Here is a 19,125-nt window from a genome sequence, read left to right as displayed (position 1 = left end):
CACAGAGGGAGCGCTCCCCTCCACCTGTGCTCCCAGATGAAGGATCTGAATGCAGTGTAGCTGTGTTAGCAAGAGGGCAGCCCAGGCCAGTAACTCTCTTAGCAGGCTTGCCTGGGGTTGAGCTCCAGAGCAGCTGGCATCTGTAGTTGAGTAGAGTGACGTAGTATGTACCTCAAAATGCAGATATAAACCTTTATTTTTTGCTCTTGACTAAGGATTTCTCTCTTTCCTCCTCTGATCTATAGCCTTTTTCCTATCCCCAAATGTTTAAAAGAACAGGAAGCCTTGTTGTGCTACTTGAAGTTCATTAAAATATCATTGAGATTTGCTGGCTAATTTATCAGGCTTTAAATAAAAAATAATCCCACCCAAAGTCTACCTAACCCAAGCAGAGGTTCTCTGCCTCTCAAAGAGGATATCTTTGTGTTGAGGGTTTTTAGAGCTGAGTGAAAATAAGCGTATGCAATGCATCTTTAACTTACTTCAGATGCATTTGAATATTCAAATACATTCTGGGGCAGGTGTGGGGACAACATGGGTGAACTGACAGCGACCTGTTCAGTTGGATATGTTTCAAAACGGTAATATTGAGTTTCAGGGTTCATATAAAACAGTTTGGAGAAGCTGAGCGTGTCTTGCTTTTGTACAGTTGTGAGTTGACATTGTGAATTAAGAATATGACTGGTTCGCAGAGCTTGGTGATTTCAACTTTTAATACTAATGCAGCTACATAAACCAGTTCCAATGAAATATTTTCTATTAATCAGAAATAGCTTTTGAGTTAAAGAACCAGTAATGAGGCTGGTTCTTTTTGTTGAGTGTGTTGGTACAACAATGCAATTGTCTGAAGCTGTGATGAAGAGAACAAACCCTTTAGGATACTATGCAATGTAATTAATGTGTTTTCTTTTTAAACTAGATGCAACAGTTGGAGTTAGCACAAATGCAACAAAGAGAAGCCAACCTCACAGCTTTGGCAGCCATTGGACCGAGGAAGAAGAGGCCATTGGATTCATCAAACGCTGGATCTGGGCTGGAGGTACTGAGATTTCTTGCGATGACTTGCATGGTGGTGGTGTATCTTCATATAAAATTATTTTCATCCCTCCCTGTAGGAAAAAATGAGAATACTTTTGACAAAATGACCAGTTACTTGCTGTAAGCGAAGTGGTTCATGGGTTAGATGCTTGGAAAGGTTATTTCTGGTAAATTTAATGGGTGTGTTTGTGTGTTATATGAAGAACTGTGGGTGAGAGCACTGTGTGTAAAGGATTAAATGAAATGGTGGCGCAAAACTTCTGTCTGCAATGGAAGGGTAACACAGTTGTGGTGGTCTTCCACAGCAGCTGGTTGTAATGGACCAGCAGTTGAACTCACAATGGCAGTTTTGGATGGCTTTTTGAAACAGCTCTTTCACATTTGTCTGTGTGCCTTTTTCCACATGCAGTGTGTAGGGACTTTTCAAATATGCTGCGAGTTCGCCTTGGCTGGATCACCAAAAAAAGCACCAAAAATAAATAAGTATATACTGCTAGACCATTCGGTTCCTGCAGTGTGTCAGTTCTCCTTTTCTGGCTCATCCAGCACTTCAAAAATGCCTTGAAGGTGCTTTTAACAGATTTTGGTCTGAACCTCTTAGTGTTGTGCTGGAGATTAGCTGTTTCCAGGACCTGGGTAGCTTACGAGGCTGCAGAAGTTCCTTACAAGGAGTCTGACAGCCTGCTTCTGTTGGAGATCATCATCTTGGCTGGAGATGGGAGAAATGCCTCGCCACAAGTGTTGTTGCCAGTTTTGCCATTCTTTCTCAGGAAGCCTCAACGCCGTGTGAACAAATGGGTGCTTGGAGTGTGACCCAGGCACAACGAGCAGAAAAGCCTTGGGAAGTAACTTGTGTGGTGGAAATGGTGGTGAAGTTTTCCTGTCTAATAAAACTTAAGGCTTCCTTCCCCCTCCCTGTGTCCTAGGAAGCCTATAAATGAAAGTACTCTAGCATTTTTGCATGGTGGAGTCCATAAAGACCTTTAATAAAGCTCAGCTAATGCCTGTAATGTAACAGGGACAGTAATGGCACCTGGCCTTTAGGCTTCCCCTCAGCCTGGGCTGTGTCAAGACTCCTCTCTGAGGAGAGAAGGTTGACTTGTTTCTTTGATTTTTGTTCTGACATGGACACAGACACAAACAACTCCTTGAATGCTCACTGTTTACAGCAAGTGAAGTGAAGAAATCAGTATCTAAACAAGCTACAGAAAACAACATGCCAGGCTTTTTGGTAGCTGCTCTTCACTTTGATGTTTTTAATGCACTGTCACATGAAGCTGAAAGTGCAGTTATTTTTTTTTTTTTTGTAATACCCTTGGAAAATTAAAAAAAAAATAATTCATCATGAGAACAGTTTTCCTTGTCCTTTTCTTCCCATAAGCATCTATCGAGTAACTATTCCTGTTCTTCGTAGTGGTTTTCTGTAATTATGCCGGGTTTGTTTCTGAATATTTAACAAGGCAGCCTGTTTAGGTGCTTTTCAGTTATTTCTCATCATCTGCAATGTGTCTATTTTGGCACAAGTCTGTAAAGCTTTAATAAAGTGAAACATAACAGTGTTGACACGGTAAGGTGGTGATCCATTATTTACGTTGCCATTTTAAAAGAGCATGTTTTTAGACCACATCTGTAAAACTGACCATAAACCTGGATAGCACTTCATTGTCACAAATTTACCTGCTGTGTTTTAAGATGCTTCTCCCATAGGTTGCCGTACTAGGCTACGTTGTAAGGGCAGTAGGTGAAAGTAATTCTGCTAGTGAAACTACTTTTTCTCACATGCAGTTTTGCATTCCGGTGCCTAGTGCTTAGGCTTCATGCTACCAGAAAGCAATTCTCTGCTTCTCTGTGGACCTTTCTTTTTTTTCTTTTTTTTTTTTTTTATTTTGTGAAATTATGCAGGATAACAAACTTGTGAAGGCTGTTTAGACTTAAGCATTTAAGTGTCCCAATATATCTGAACAAGATTTATAAAAGGCTTAAGACTTCTCATGTAGGATAAAAAATGGTTTAGACAAACACTATATTTCAAGAAGCAGAACATTTGTAATACGCTCATGATAACATGGCAAAACATTCTGAGCAGTAAACAACATTCCATTCTTCAGAGATGAAAGGAGGTCTTTGAAACTGAAAGCAAGTACGATATGGCCTTAGGCTGATGCACATTTGGGCATCTTTAAAATCATCTTTTTGGGCAACCTGTCTGAGAATAATTTAAGCAGGCAGGATGTACTTTCTCATTTCAAATTGCAAATACAGACAGCTTTACTCACAAGTAATCTTAAATGTCAGAACTTCCTGACTGTGCAATGTCAAAGAGTAAATCTGTGCATAATACTCCTGTGACCATTTTTTAAAGCCTAATATCTTGGCAGACAGGTGTGATGGAAGGAATTATTCCTGAATGTGAAGGATCCTTTGATAGTATTGAATGAAATCACTGATGTTAACCATATTAGTTTTTTTTTTTTTTTTTAATATAAGACTTCTTCAGCTTGCCTTAGCCTAATGTTCTTTGTACAGTGTTTGTATTTCTTAAATCTGTGTTAGAACGAAGTTGTGTGTTCAGCTTTTTATAATTGCCTACCATAATAATTAAAGGAAATGAATGGTTTCAAGCCATTATTGATGTAAACTGGAATCCCTGAGGTATTTGGGGAGATGGGGAAGAAATAACCAGTTACACTATGTATTGAAAAAGCGAGATGCTGAAAGCAAATTTATTTCATATATGCTTTTGCCCAGTACCAAAAGGTAATGGGTACTGGAAGACTGCAGCTCAACAGACTGGGTCAGAATGGATCTGATGCTTTCTCTTGCAGTAACAGTAAGTGTGAAGGGTGGAAAACCAGCATTTTGTTAGCATACTCTTTCTTTTCTCCACAAACAATTGTCTGTTTGGAATGGTTCTCCCCACCTCGGCTATCTGCTCCCTCCACGCTCAACCACTTGGATTCGCACCTCTTCTGGAAAGTCTTTTTCCTCACGTATTTGAATATCTAATTCCTACATAGTCACCCCACTTTCTTCTCTTAAATTATGGTTTCTTTACTTAGCCCCTTAAGATGACCTGTTAAAAATTATTTTAATCTGGGAACTAAAATGTGGTATAGCACAAACATGTGCTTTACAACTGAGACCCTGCTTACCAGCTGCCACATCGTTTTGTAGAGTGGCAGATGACAAACGAAGAAAGAAACTCTTGCCCAGGAGACTTTGTTTGTCAACTATTTTGGACCTAAAGCATTAAAAAAAAAAAAAAAAAAGACTAAAAAAGGGTAAAATGTATTCTGCCCTTGTTATTGCCTATGTATTGCTACACTTGAAACAGCAGTAGAGGGAACTCCATGAAGATCATGGAATAGAAAAAATAAGGCTTGCTCTAAGCCTAGAAAGCGAACAAACAAAACAAAACAAAAAACACTATAATGGGAATTCCTGTGCCTTTCTTGCTTGAGACACTAGTTGGGGTAGTTTTGCATATTGTCTTTATTTTGCCTGTTGACTTTATTGCAACTTAACATTTGAATGGCATTGTTCAGAGAGAATAATTTAAGAAAAACCCTGCTAAGAAAATCCATCTATTGTGAAAATGTGCTAATTGGTGCTACTTGTATTCCAGAGGTGGTAATATCTTCATCCCTCTCATTCTGGTCCCTCTGGACACTTTTGGATACAAATGAGTCAGTCTTTTAGATCTGATTAATTTGTGTTTTTGGGTATGTGTATTTGTTACCCACTTTGTTATCTCTCCCATTTTGGGTGCATGTGGGGAATACTAATGAATGAAAGGGTGGGGAGACTTCAAACATAACTCATCTTGAAGAAAAGGGAGAATGCTTCTTGTAAAAACAATCAGAAAAAGTAAATTTGAAGCCACAGATTTGTTTTTCTGATTCTGTGTTCTGTTTCATCATTCTTTATTGGTTGGTACAATGCCCCTTAACACTTCCCAATATTGAGAAATATTTGAGGGTTATTTTTGATTTAAGTTTCTCTGCTTTTCTGATGACAAAGCCATTTTCAGAATGTCTTTGTCTAGTTCTCACTATTACTGGAGTCTTAAAAGTTTGAAAACTCATGCAAATGAGCTTTTTTTTTTTTTTTTTTTTTTTCCTGTGAGGAAACAGGCTGCAGCTCTGAGTGTAAACTTTCTTCCTCAACTGAAGGTATTCTGTTTCCCAGCTTGTCATCCGCCTTGAACAGAGAGCAGTGTTTTTGTGTGTTACCACTCAGCAGGGAGGAAAAAGCTCTACCTACATTTTTGAAAGTTGAGTTAGGAGGCCGAATGTTACTCTTGTGGTCAGCACCTAAAGGCTGTGGTAGGACCATTCTTTCACTTTCTAAGGGAAAACTTACTTGGATGCCTCCCATTCAGTCTGACTTTTTGGGGAAGTGTTTTTTCTCACCTGTTTCCTGGCTCAACGATAGCACCCTAAACAACTGGAAGAGATGCAGTCTGCCATGCCCCAAAGTGCCCTTGATGTTGTATCCTTCATTTACATTCTCCCAGGTTGCTCATGTTGACAGAATCACAGGTAAATCTTCTGTCTCTTCTTATTTCTTGCATGATCCAATGGCAAAGGAAGTGTTCTTCCTCCAGATACTGTGGGTGGCTCTTCAGTCTGCAGCCTAGATTAGCTACTCTCTCAATAAGTCTAGGTCTTGCCATACTGTCATCAGTATGATTTTACAAATAATCTTTTAGCCTTCCCCTGGGGAGTCCCGGAGGTCTCTCTGGGGTAAATGTGGCTGTGCTTAGTTGCCCAGTGGAAGGGATGGGAAGCAGAGGTGCACCAGCACCAGGCAGCTCTATCTGCACACCATCCCTCTGGCTGTAGCGGCAGTGCTGAGGAGGTCTGCAGGTATTTCTCAAAATGCTGCCCTCAGCTGATCCGCAGGCCCTGTGGTCCTCCACGCTGCTCAGGTAAATGGTGCAGCTAGTATCCTGGGGTCAGCACCTAGCTGCTCAAATGCTTTCTGAGCATTCAAATCCCAGTCAACAAGCATAAAATAAGGTGATGCTTGCAGGGTGATGCACATCTTCCGATACAGCGGGCCACAAATAAGCTTGTGTTTTCCTAGTGGAAAGTTTGGCAAGAAGAAATGGAAGAAATACCTTGTTTTCTGTGCTAGTCATTGCTCTACTTTTAATATCCGTTGTGTGTGGAGAAAGCAAACTGGTCACCTTCTCTTTTAGGGCTAGCTCTGTGCCACATCTCATCATTCTTAGTAGAACTTAAATTTATCCTGCTTGTTTTATGGATGGGGATGCCAGTATGTGTGTGGCTCAAGCACATTCTGTGTATGGTTCAGGTTTAAGCTTCTGGAAATGATCTTAAGGCTGACCCAGGAAGAACTAAGCCATCGAGCAACAAGTCCTTTTTTGCAAACTGAAAGCAAACCCTGCACCTTACAGATGATTGAGCAAGAGAAGCATTTTGTTCTCCTGCTGTGTGATAATCAAATCACTGTTTTTTTTTTGGTGTTTGAGGGAGGGATGCATGATAGTCAAGGGAAGGGACATAAGTGGCTTTGCACTTCTGGAAGTGGTAGCTTTAGGAGTTACTGTCACCCTTCTGACCTTAAGCTCCTCTAATGAGGATACATTAGCATAATTCATCTGCTTTGTTATTGGTGTAAAGGAAGTGACTCAGAATGAATTAATTGAACTTAAACTTGGCTCTACAGTGGATGAGGATGGTCTTGCTGCCCTGTGTATATCCATGGGGTACAGAGAGGCTTCTGACTGGTGCTTGGCACTGGTACTTGATAGTCTACTAAGGTATTTTCTTAAAAGGTAGAGAAAATGAATTCGAAATCAATTACTTTAAATTGGACCTGGGCTACTTGAATGTAAGTAGGTCTTCAGAGCCAGACTACAAAATCTGTTTCTACACTTGAGGGATTTTCTTCTCTCTATCTCTCTTACGTGTCTGCCTCCCTCTCCCTACTATCCCTTTCCCAGCTCATTTTGAGACTTCAGTCTGAAGTGATACAGGAGAGTTTTTTTCTTTTTTTTTTTCTACTTCGTGTACACAGACTCTTGATTTCACTTCCTAGTTCTTATTCAAGCTGTTGGACAACTGAAGAGTCTACAAGGATTGTCGTACCTTTGGGGAAGAGGGGAGCTGAAAGCATGCTCTAATTATAACATACGGCTTCAGCATCTTACATGCTGCAAGACCTAAGCACACACACCCCTGTCAGCTAGAGAGTTTCAATTTCAGCTCCGAATTTCCTGGCTGCTGTCAGTCTAGGCCATACACTTGACGTGAATTCTTTCCCCTCTTAAACAGGCACAGATATTCTCGACTGCCAGTCATAAGCTTCAGAAGTACAGTTCATCGGCCCGTGTCGTGCTCTCTCTGTGCTAGATATGAACTTAATTCTTCTTATGTGTGAAAGATATCTGCAATTTAAATGACTAATTGCGTTGTAGCTCTAGGCTGAACATATTGGTAACGCGCAAACGTTGATGACATGTGAAGGGTCAAGAGATTTATAATTTAGTTGACAATACGTTGCTTAAAATGATGTGGCAAAGAGCCAGAAAATTTCAGCTTAATAATTGTCTATTAACTAACATGACATATTTGTATAGTAGTCATTACCTCCAGGTACAGATTAAGCATCTGATGTAGCCATGCGCGGTGACGTGCGTACATGAATCTTGGGCACAACGGTGAACAAACTGATGGCGCACTCGCAGGAATTTGTTTCAGTATGTAAAGTGTACTGCTGCCTATGTTTGAAGGGACTTGCAGGAATGTTGCACTGAAATCTGAGGAAAAACGTGCAGTCGAACGGCATCCTCTGTTGTATGGATCTGACAGCTCAGGGAGGCTTCTTTGTAGGCTACAGATAACATCATAAATATACATGTTTGTTTTCAGCTGCGTGAGAAGCAGCCTGGAAATAGAGATCTAAGCCTTTTTGACATCAGCTTGATCTATCCTAATGGCCTATAAGATTTTAAAAAAAGATGCAACAGCTTTTTAAAAAACAACTCATGTTTTTATAAACACTGTTTAATGCAGTATTTTAGCATTACGAATGTGGGAGTATTTCTCGCAGACTGAGCTGAGGCTTGGCAGAATAGGTGGCATCGGTGCACTTGGCTTGTCACTGGAGTATTCTTTCACTTGGTTTTCTCTGGCCTCAGTTATGCACTTGTTTGGGATCTTAGCTTGAAGACTTAAAAGTATTTATGCCTCACCAGAAATTAAAAGGAGAGCTCTTGACTTTACTTTTAACGTCTGACTGAAGTTTGCTTCCTTAAAGTGCCCCTCTCTAATTCTGCTCTAAAGGTCTGAAATTCTGCATGCAGTTTGTGTGCAGCCACGAAACTTGAGAAGGAAACGTGTGCTCTGCCAGGAACGGGTCACTGGGCCTGGCCCAGGTGGGTGGGAAGGCAGGTTTCTACTGACCTCCGTGAGCATTGTTTCAGGTCCTATCCGATAGCTCCGAGCAACTTTGATATTCCTGCCAGTACTCAAGATGCAGGCTTCTGGATCGTGTGCTCCAGATACCTTGGAGTCTAGGAATTCAGGCTACGATGGTAGCTCAAGTAGAAGACAACTCTTGTCCTGCAAGTCTCGCTGCCTTTCATGACAGCTGTGGCTCTGTATCAAGTTCACTCTTGCCTTTCCAGAGAGATTCAGTATTTAATTCTTCATCCAGCCACTGGAGAGAGCTCTAAAGATCTTAAAGGCACGTTTTGGGAGCAACCTCCTGACGCTAGCTGCAAAACACATATGGGACGACTGCAGGAGCTCCTTGGTGCTTTCTTTTGCCAGAATTGGTGACAGTCACTCATCTCTGCTAGGAATATACAGAAGGCTGTGAGGATCATGAAAGTGTATTGCTCCGACAGAGTTGCTGATCTGACTGGATTCTGAGGATAAGCAAAACACAGGACTGCAGATACTTTTTTTTTTTCTTAGGAAGATGTTTGCTGCCCGACTGGAGGAATGTAATAGAGAGATCTGGGAGCAAGGCATGGACTGGTGTTCCAGCACAGGTCCTAAGGTCTGAAAAGCAGCATGGGGCAGCTTCTGGGCAAGGAGTACATGAGATGGAAAGGGGAGGGCTGCTAATGCTCCAGATAAGTCCTCTCTTTTAAGGACTGATAGCACCCCAGGGCTGTTGACCTGCTGCCCAGACAGAACTTGCTGAAGAGGAGGCTTCTGAGCATGCAGCTGCAGAGGGCCCTCCCCTGAAGCCTCCCTTGTGTCAGCTGAAGAGCTCAGAGCTGGGCACTTCTTAAAGTCCTGGACGCTGAAGCACGTGTGATGGTTCATTTTGGTGTGCAGATGGCACCATAGCTTCAAATGTTTTTCCATTAGGTTCTTTAAATGATTTGTTATAGAGACAGGTATATCACCCTCTGCCATTTGTTCTGGTGTTCAGAACAAAACCATGAAAGGCCAGAACTTTGATGCAGTTGGTTAGTGCTCATCCCTGTGTAAGCTGTGTTCAGAGACATGTGCAGGAGGCTTTGTGCAACCTACCATAATGTGTTGGGTGAATTTCCTGACCAGGCAAAGCCCAGTTGCAGTCCCAGTCTGGACTGGAGTCGGCTATGCTGACGGACTTCTTTGATTTTTAAACCATCCCGCACCTCGAGAGAAGGGCCTTTTCTTTCGGCTTGGATGTGGTGGTCATTGCTTTGGATGTGCTCAGTAACTAGTTGAAGAGCCCTTGAAATGTTGTACTCGGCTCTGATCAGCCTGTTTGCTGCATGAAATATAAAAATACGAGCTGCAAATACGAGCTGCGTCCAGCAAACAGAAGTCCCACATAAGCATTGGCCTTGGAGGTGATTTTACAGCACAACGTGGCTCCGTATCTCTGCCCTGGTATGATGGGTAAGAATTTAAGAATAAATAAATCCATAACTCTGTCTCAAACATGGGTGGCTCGGAGCTTCTGCTCTGCTATAACATCTTGCAGCTCTGATAGCTTCCCGGGCAGGCTCGGGGATCTGTGATGTCTGCCTCCTTTTTGTAAGGGAGATAAGTGGATCGAGGTGGCTTTGTTTTGCATATTTTTAAAGGTAAGGCTTCTGGTCTAATGACTATTTAGAGAGAAAATACTTTCACCTCCAGAAAGTTCTTTGAATTATAAAGGACATTGCTGTTGGGTTACTGAAAACCCTTGGGGTTTGTTTCATTTATAACATTGCCTGAGGCCTTCTGCTGCATCCTGTTGGATTGACCTCCTTTTCAACCCGTGCTGGCAGCTGCATTGCAGAGCTATCTTTTCCCTGGATCCTTCGGGGTTGTCATATGACAAACTTGAACTGTGACCCTTTTGTGTCTTACCAGGACAGCAGTGCCCTCTCTGTGCTGCGTGGCCAGCAGTCTTCCCCACACGCGCATTTGTTCCAAGCCATTTAACAAACTGAAAGCTTCAAATGATGGCATTTCATAGTGTTTAATAGTATCGACTGTAAAGCAAATGAAATGGTGCTGAATACCCTGCATGCTGCTAGTAAGAAATACAGCTTCCATTTCTGCGATATGCCCTGGGTTTTCTGCGGTTAGTATGTGCTCTCTGGTGAATCTTTATTTTTTTAATAAATTTCAATGCTTTCCCCCTAACAACAGTAGTGTTCACTACTATAGATAGACCACCACTGGTATTTGTTTTTAATATATATATTTTTAACCAGATTTCTCTAAGCAAAGTGGGCAAAGTCATTTTGCTGAAGTCTTGCAGAGAGTGTTAGGGTAAGAATTGATATAGTTAACACAGCATCCAAGCAGCACCATCTCCAAGCGGTGTTGATGCTGGCAGGCATCGCCTTGCTGAAGTTACAGAGACTGAGCACTTGTATTTGTACAAATTGCATTCATTACCAAGAACCCTCCAGTAGTGATAAGAGACTGGCTGTGTAGCATAGATTGGCTCCAAGATAAGTAGCCAGTCTATTGTGCAGCTCATGGTAATCTTCCTCGTCCCCACCCCTAATAATAAATCTCGGGGCATTTTGGAATGCATGGGGGTTGCTCATTCCAATAGCCTGAATGTACAACTACTAAACATCATCTCCACACCGACTGTGCTTTCATAACCGAGTGAGGCAGCTGACTGAGATGGATAGGCTTAGATACAGCACTCTGCACACCCGGACACTTTGACTGCGCGCATCTGTTGCTTCCTTAAAGGACGTTTCACAGGTGATGGCTGGGATAAGAGTGTCTCCTGGCCATGTTTCAAGGCTAGTGCCTGTTCTCAGCAGTGGTTTTCTTCAAGAAGAGGTGCAAACATCTGGAGCCTGGGTGCTTGCAGTTGGGAGCAAGAGCCTTGCACAACCTGGGGCTCTGCGCAGGAGCTGTGGTGGTACGACCTTCACAGTGAGCTTGTCCTTTCTCAGTGCAGGTCTTCGTGGTATGGCTTCGGTGAAACAGCAGTTATTTATCTTACAGTAGTACAGTTTTTAAAAAAAAAAAGTGAAGGATTTTTTTCTAACAAGTCATTTCATTGCTTTGACTAAAGTAAACCATTAACTGGCAGGTATTTGCTTTGTCTTTTGAAGTATCTAATGTACAAGGACATCTGGATGGCTGGTTTCTGACATGTAAAGCTGAACATCAACAGGTTACTTTTATGCAAGCAAGCAGTACAACCCAACCAGTTTGATTTAAAAACTTGTGTTGACATGATTTTTTTTCTCTCTTCCCACTTTTAGGGTTTGAATGGCAATGGAGTCGCTCCTGGATCGTCAAATTTTAGCCTTACAAAGCAGCTGCTTCGTCCAAGAATAACCCGTGTCTGTCTCAGGGACTTGATATTCTGCATGGAGCAAGAGAGGGAGATGAAGCACTCTCTTACCTTGTACCGTGCTCTTCTGAAGTGATTTGAATTTTACATTTCAACTTGCTGTCTACTGCCAAAGAAAACACTGAAGCATTGTTGCACTGTCTTGAAATTCCAATTTCTGGAAAATGATCCGTTGTAAGGATAACTCTTGTTTACAGATAAACATTTTTATTAAATACCTAACTTAGCACCTGTAGGGTTTTTAATAATACTTGGTTTAACCCAGTCTGTAAACCAGTGAAAATACTGAGCTGCACACACAAGCACCTGACTACCTGCTTGCATTTAACTGTCTCGCAGGCTCTGAGGGCTTGATATGTGTACCTCGTTTATGTGTATCACTTGCTTCAGTATTCCAGAGTCTGCAACATCTGTTCTGTCTGTAGTGCCTTCTTCTAATCCAACCCTATCTAGGGAAACGAGTAACATTTTAAAGGCACTGCATAGCATGACAACTGTATTTATTCATGAACCAGCAGTCAGTCAACATGCTAATGTATTGCCTGTCTGACTCAGCATCTCCCTCGGTTTTCTGGGTTTAGAATTACTACTGAGTGCTACTTTGTGAAGAACAGAGTAGCAAGTGAAAGGAACAAGGGACACTTTCTCTTCCCTACATCACCTCAACTGCCCTCCCCTTTTCGCTGACAAAGTGACTGAGGGAAGGTGAACAAATTGGTCGTTCTTGTGGTTAAAGTACATCAAATGGTGTAGGCAGGGCATACTTGGATGTTTGGGAAAATGTTCAGTTACTAAACTTGAATACAGGGAGTGAAAGAGCCTAAAAAGGAAGAGAAAACACATTAAACTGATCCCTTATGTTTTTCTTTATGTAGATATCAAAAAATAGCAATGAGCCTAAGTATAGATTTAGAAAGAAATGAACCAAAACAACCTGTGCTGACTGAAAAAAAAATATAAAAATGAAAGCTTGAGATCTAGTAAATGTTCTGAAACTTTACGGCTGGAGAGTCTTAAGGAGAAGAGTAATATTTGGAAAGCACAGGATTCACTGCTTTATTGAGAGTATTGATTTAGTTGTCATCTTAATGTTTATAGTACCTTAATATGGTATAACAGGGAAACTTTTCAAGTAGAAAGTAGTTAGTTCAGCCAGTTGCCTGGTTTCTGTTCAATGAGGAGGAGGACTCCAAATTATTAAGACTGCTAGAATAGATTCAAAAATCTCCTCTGCTGGTAAAGACTGCCTTGTGGTAGAAGGGAAAGCCTCCTGGTCACCTTTCTCCCCAGCCTCCAAATATTTTGCCTCCCGTGGCACAGTGCTGCATAGCATGGCTGTTTCCCAGGAGCAGTGGGAAAGGCACTGACTGTATTGAATGGCTTCCTGCTGAAACTTTTTTTCTTTTAAGGAACAAGCTTCCTATGGTTATTTGGCATGCAACTTTAAAACTTTAAAGTGATAGATAACTCAAACGCCCTCTGCCATCAGAACCACTGCAGGTAGTTACCAAATTCAGTAAGTTTTGAGTCAGTTACGTTTTTTTGTGTTGAAACAGTAGTGAATAATAAATCTAGCAAATGAATGCTGTAAATTATTTATATATGTATATATGGCATATATATATATATAAAAGAAAAGCAGTACTTTGACTAAGCTATAGTTTGCAAGATATTGATAGCGTCAGGCAAAATTGTTTTGTATAATTAAATGCTTAGCTTTACTTTTTATGTAAAGTGCAGCATTTTCCATATTTGTGTACTGTATCTTATTGATCAGATGTTTAAAATTATTTTAAATACTGCATTAAAGCAATTATTTTATTAAAAATAAGCAATAGTTCCCTTTGTCTGTTTCCTAGCCTGAGATACTCAGCGTCTGAGGCTGTCATCGCTGTGACTAATGGCGTGGTTCGGAGAGCAAGCCCCAGCTATCTGCCCATCACAGTGATTGGCACGGTTGCCCAACTCGGAGTGTTAACGATAAACATCTGTCTTCCAAGGTTTTTAGCAGAACTAGGTGACGGAGAAAGGAATTGCTCGAAGGTGGGGGGCGGAGAGGGGGACAGGGAGTAAAAGCAACCCCTCATTTGTCTGATTTCCCCCTGTCAGTTGGTGTAGAGGCTGTTTTTTTTTTTTTCCACAGCTGAGCAGAGGTAAACACTTTGCACGTGTCTGGGAAGCAGCAACACGGGAAGCTTCTCAGACCTCAACAATGTGCAGTGGAAGCATTGTCCTAAATTGTTCTTGAAGCAACTCGCAGCTAATTAAGCGCAGGTTGGAAAACAAAGATGAGCATCTGCATATGGGCTCTGCCTCTTCTTCAAACCAACGAGACACTTGAAATGAGAGATACCAGAGAAAAGAATTGATTAATAGATACGTGTAATAAAGCATGACAGGTAATTCAACTGCTTTTAGGGCTTGCCTGCCTGCAGTGCAGGTCACATGTTTTCATTACTGCTGTCACAGCAAGTTTGCTCTGTTTGGTAGTTCCTTTCTCCCTTCCCACCTCCAAAGAAACCTCAAAATTTCAGGCTGTGAGGAAAAGCAGGCATTTTCAAAAAGTTTTTCAGCTGGTCCGTAGGCCTAATTTCAGACAGGAGCAGACAAAGCCTTTTGCAGATTCAAAATTACTTGTCTCCTTCCCAAGCATTCAGCCTGTGCTTTATTCAAGGTTTGCATCTGAGAAGAGCCAAGTGTCTTCCGAAGTGGCACTTAGGAGACGCTTGAGCTTTGGCCAGCCACACCAGGAGTGAAAGGAGGAGTGACCATGCATTTATGGGTTTGTCCCCCCTCTTTTTGCAAATACTAAAAAGCTCAGTGCCATCGTGCTCCCATGCTTCTTACTTGTTGGGAAGCTTGTGTTCAAGCTCCGGCACTTAGCAGCAGAGCCATCTATGCCACGGATGCTGCAAGGGGTCTAAAGCTTACTGCAGGCACTTCTTGCTGTCCAGATGGTCTGTTAGTCTAGTGCCTATTTCTGATGCACCGAGCTGTCCAGGGAACTATCTGTGGCATTCAAGTATTTTGCCTTCAGAGAAAACAGCGTGTCTGGTTGTGTGGAGGGGAAAGCTGTTGTTGCTGGCTCTTGACTGATACCGTTTCAGCAACACAGCATTGCACTGGATTTTGTGTGTTACGTGGGAACAAAAGGGACCTTGTACTTTCTCCTCTTGCTGTTGCTTTTCCCTTTCCTGCCATTTTTGAGTCTTAACACCGAATCCACTTGCCAGCCCTTTGCACTGTCTTTGACTCCAGCTCTTCCCGTCTCCCCCTGGGAAGGACTAGCTGAAGTACACGAACATACCCTGCAGCCTTGTTCTAGGTTTAATGAGGAAGGTAGCGGGGGCCCGTGAGGCTTGGCTAGATGATTCCTCAAAGCCATGGCGCTCTCTTGGACACTTTGACACGAGTAGCTTAAGGCTACTGTTTGCATCGAGTTGTTCTAGGCCTGCTCTCTCGTAGGCACCTGCGCCCTGCCACGTGAGTGCACTTTGCTTGGGAAAAAATGCTGCCAGCTCTTCTCCAGGTCCGGCTGTTTGCTGCGTTCTTTGCTTTCCTCTTCATTTGTGATCGCTGGGATTAAGAAGGAAAGACAAAAGCAAATGAGGATGTCTTAAGGGGCAGGCAGCCCAAGCGATTGGACTCGCTCTCGGCAACTTTTCAACTTTCCAAATGAGGGCTGCTGGCTTTCTGAGGCCAAGTGCTGCACGCGCTCAATCTCTGCGCGCACCACACGTGATGCCCACACGTCTTCTGAGGCTGTTACCCACAGACCTGTGGCTGGAGCCTGCAGCTCTGGAGCCAACTGAAATCTGCAGTGTAGGCTTTACTCTGGTGGGCATAAAATTTAGTATAAAGGTTGAAGAATGTACCACAGCTGGCTTCTCTCCATTTTGCCACTTGTGGCACCGGGCATCTTGCCGCAGGTCAGTGGTTTGTCCCACCTACACCTGGTAGGAAGGCAGCCAGGCTGCAAGTCCCAATGCCAGTGTTTCACTTGGTGCAGGCCCTTTGCAAGCTGGGCAAGTGCCCATTTTGATTTTTTTCCTTATTTTGAAGGTGTAAGCAAGAAACCCAGACTTTTCCTTCCAAGTTATATCAGTCATTGTTCCTACCACTTTTTCTTTTCTATGGTAGGCAGGAGCTGATCGCTCCCTGTGTGCTATCTATAGCTATTCTGGCATGTTAGCTACTAACTTTGCCACCCTGTCCACTCTCAAGGTCCTCTGCTTCCCAGTTCCCAGGTCACTCCCAGGAAACCTGCTTTTGAAAGGGTTTTTGCAGGGAGGAAGGAAGGAAAAGGCTGGTTTCTATTCTAGACTTTAAAGTCGATGACTGCTCTGAAGTGGAAGGAGGTGGTGGTGCGGATCAGCTCACATCAGCCCTGAGTCTGCTCCTCTCTTTGCAGTGTCCATAGAATTGTAGGATGGTCTGGGTTGGAAGGGACCTTAAAGCTCACCTTGTTCCAACCCCCTGCCCTGGGCAGGGACACCTCCCACCAGACCAGGTTGCCCAAAGCCCCATCCAGCCTGGCCTTGAGCACCTCCAGGGATGGGGCATCCACAGCTTCTGTGTGGAACATATTCTAATGCCTCACCACACTCTAAGTAATTTCTTCCTTATGTTAAATCTAAATCTAACCTCTTTCAGTTTCAAGCTATTATCCCTTATCCTATGCCCTTGTAAAAAGTCCCTCCCCATCTTTTCTTTAGGCCCCATTCAAGTACTGGAAAGGTGCTATAAGGTCTTTCTGGAGCCTTCTTTTCATTCTTGTATGTTTCATGGTGGCCAAGACTTCTACCATTAGTCCCTGCATTGGTCAAGGGTTTTCTACGGGTCCTTGCTGCAGTAGGTACTGCTCCTCTTTCAAAGGCTGTTCTTCCTGGTGGATATCTTTCTTCAGAGCCACCTAAAGTTCATGCCTATGAACCCACCAGAGCTGCTCACCCATTCTCTTCCCCACACCGTGGGGGTGTTCTCCATGGGTAGTGCCAACACTGAAAAGTCACCCTCGCCTCAACAGCTTGGCATGGGCACTCGCGTTCTGCAGGCTTTCCTTTGAAGAACTGCGGTTATCAGTAAACAATTCTCCCTAGCAGGTCACAGAGAATAGCACTCCAAAGTTTATCTGGAGTGAAAAATTATCTGACAGATCTTCTGCATCTGGGTTTGAGAGCTAATTCGTAATTATGTGTAGTTCCCCAAGCTGGCTGAAATATTTGCGCTTATACTTTGAAGTGTTCAGCGTGACCGGGTTTATTATTTACAGTTATTTGAAGGTGTTTCTTTATTTATGTCTTTAGAGGCTGGAAGGAGGAGTATTTTTTTTTTTCAAGTAATTATGTGCAAATACACATGTATTGTGTGTACAAGGACGGGTAAGTAACTTTTCAAAAGAAATACCCTACTACTTGTAGGGACTGCGTTGTAACAGCTCCCAGGTCTGAAGCTCCAGCAGCAAGGAGCAGGTGAGGAAGGAGATGAATTCTTGAAGAGGTTGCAAGAGGTAATCCTTAAAAATCCTCTGATACCTGGGTGCAATATTGGGCAGAGAATAAAGACTCCCTTGAAGAGCTAATCAGCTGGAGTCCTCAAGGAGGAAGGTAGGGAAAGAAGAACGGCAAAAAAAAAAAAAAAAAAGAAGAAGAAAAAGGATGCATCAAAGTAGGTGGGTATGTGTACGCAGGCTGTGTATTTAGTGAAGCAAACATATTGCATAATTACTACTTGGGAAGAAATCCTTAAATTGTTACTTCCTGTCCAATGCGGCTTTCACTCTTTAACTTGGTGTTTCTTAAAAATTGGCGAGATCCCGTGTAATCCTCTTACTGCTGCTGTTAGGAGCAGCAAGAGAGACGATCACCAGCTTCAGCCCGGTGCCGCGCTCCAGCCACACAGCTGGAACACTGCCAGATGTGGGGAACATGCTCTCTTCACAGGACACGGTGGCCTGACTGATGCTGAAAGAGAGGCTGGAAGTTGCAGAAGATGTGTAGATACAGCATGATCTATTTGACGTCTTGAAGGTGAAGCAGTTTTCCTGTACTGACGTGAAAAGAAAACATGGACGGAGGCTTGCAGCCCATGTAAGCATCTGCCTAAGCGTAGAGCTGACACAGTAATCAGGGCCGTGCTGCCTCTTGTCAGGGCTGGGGCTGTAATTGTCTGCACTCTGCCTTTCACCAGCCGGTTCATTATCCCTTTGCAACACGGCTGGAAGGTGGTGCAAACGCAGTCGGGCCTCGTCTCACAGAGCTCTCAGTCCTTGCTTCTCATCTGAAAGTTTTAGCCGCCTTTATTACAGAGGAAAAAATTTGAAAGTGACCCAAACTTCAGGCACAGAGGGCAAGTATTAAAAGCGAGGTGGTTTTTCCCTTTGAAATTCCTTGCTTCTTAGAGACTGCTGGTGAGTGATGCCCTGGAGCTGGGGAGGATGGCTCCAGAAAGAGATCCCCTTGAGTGTTTAATCAGCCCTTCACAGTAGTCTGCTGTGGATGCTGAAACAGAAATCAGTGTTTCTAGTTTTTTTTCCCATGCCGTAAAGAAGAACCTGTGGGAAGGTTCTGACTGTGTCCTTACACAAAACCAGGATATCCAGTAATTAGTGAGATACCTCCAGGGCAAGCTCAAATTTTGCAACACTTCCCAAGGCAGGGAGAATGCCCTGGGCTAGGGCAGTCTTGGGAAGAGAGTGAGTCAAGAAGCTTTTTTTTTTTTTTTCTTTCTTTCTTTTATATGTCTCTATAGTCTTGATCAAGTCAAAACTTATGAAAAGTTTGCAGGGATCCAACTCTTCCAGACCTTGGTACATGTGGGTGAGGCTTCTTCACCTCCTGGGGTAGATGGCTGCCTTTTGGGGCTTTTTCTCTGTAGCGGGCTGAAGTTCTGGGAATTAAAAGCTGAGTTTCTGATGATAGCCCAGCCTAGCACAGCCAGCCTGGGGCCACAGGACTGCCCTGCCCCTCAGCTCCTGGATGTTGAAGAGGTCTCCTGGATGAGCCAGGTTCTCTCGTGGGCATTAAGCAACACGTAAGGGGCTTGAGCCCTGGGGGATTTGGAGATGTGGCACAAATACTCTGTGGCTTTTTGAGCTAAGAGCCCTAGATGTGGCTGACTGAGGTCGGGGTGCAGTGACACAAATGATGCTCTCAGGGCCATGCAATTGCTGAAATGGGTGTTCCTACCTTCATCTTGCGCAGCTTTACAGGCACTTTTTGCACGTCTGCTCTTCCCAAAACCTTGTCTTCCCCTCCAACCTCCACAGCTGCTCTGGTTCACCTCCCCATCCCTGAA

The 19,125-nt window shown here is 43.2% G+C and overlaps 1 protein-coding gene across 1 annotated transcript in view; it reads left to right on the top strand.

Annotated features, from left to right (window-relative positions):
• Positions 1 to 11,905, top strand: part of TAF4B (TATA-box binding protein associated factor 4b) — a gene marked incomplete at both ends in the record, with an annotated part of 69,208 nt that extends 57,303 nt beyond the window's left edge. Inside the window, 2 exons of the mRNA XM_084282973.1 lie at positions 920 to 1,039; positions 11,738 to 11,905. Coding sequence (XP_084139099.1) covers positions 920 to 1,039; positions 11,738 to 11,905 — 288 coding nt within the window. The remainder of the gene's footprint in view (positions 1 to 919; positions 1,040 to 11,737) is intronic.
• Positions 11,906 to 19,125: the final 7,220 nt, after the last annotated feature.

This window comes from Netta rufina (assembly GCF_964035555.1).
Source record: "Netta rufina genome assembly, chromosome: 2".
Taxonomy (NCBI): Eukaryota; Metazoa; Chordata; class Aves; order Anseriformes; family Anatidae; genus Netta; species Netta rufina.
Note: the sequence above shows the minus strand (reverse complement) of the source record. Positions and strands in the feature narration are given on the sequence as shown.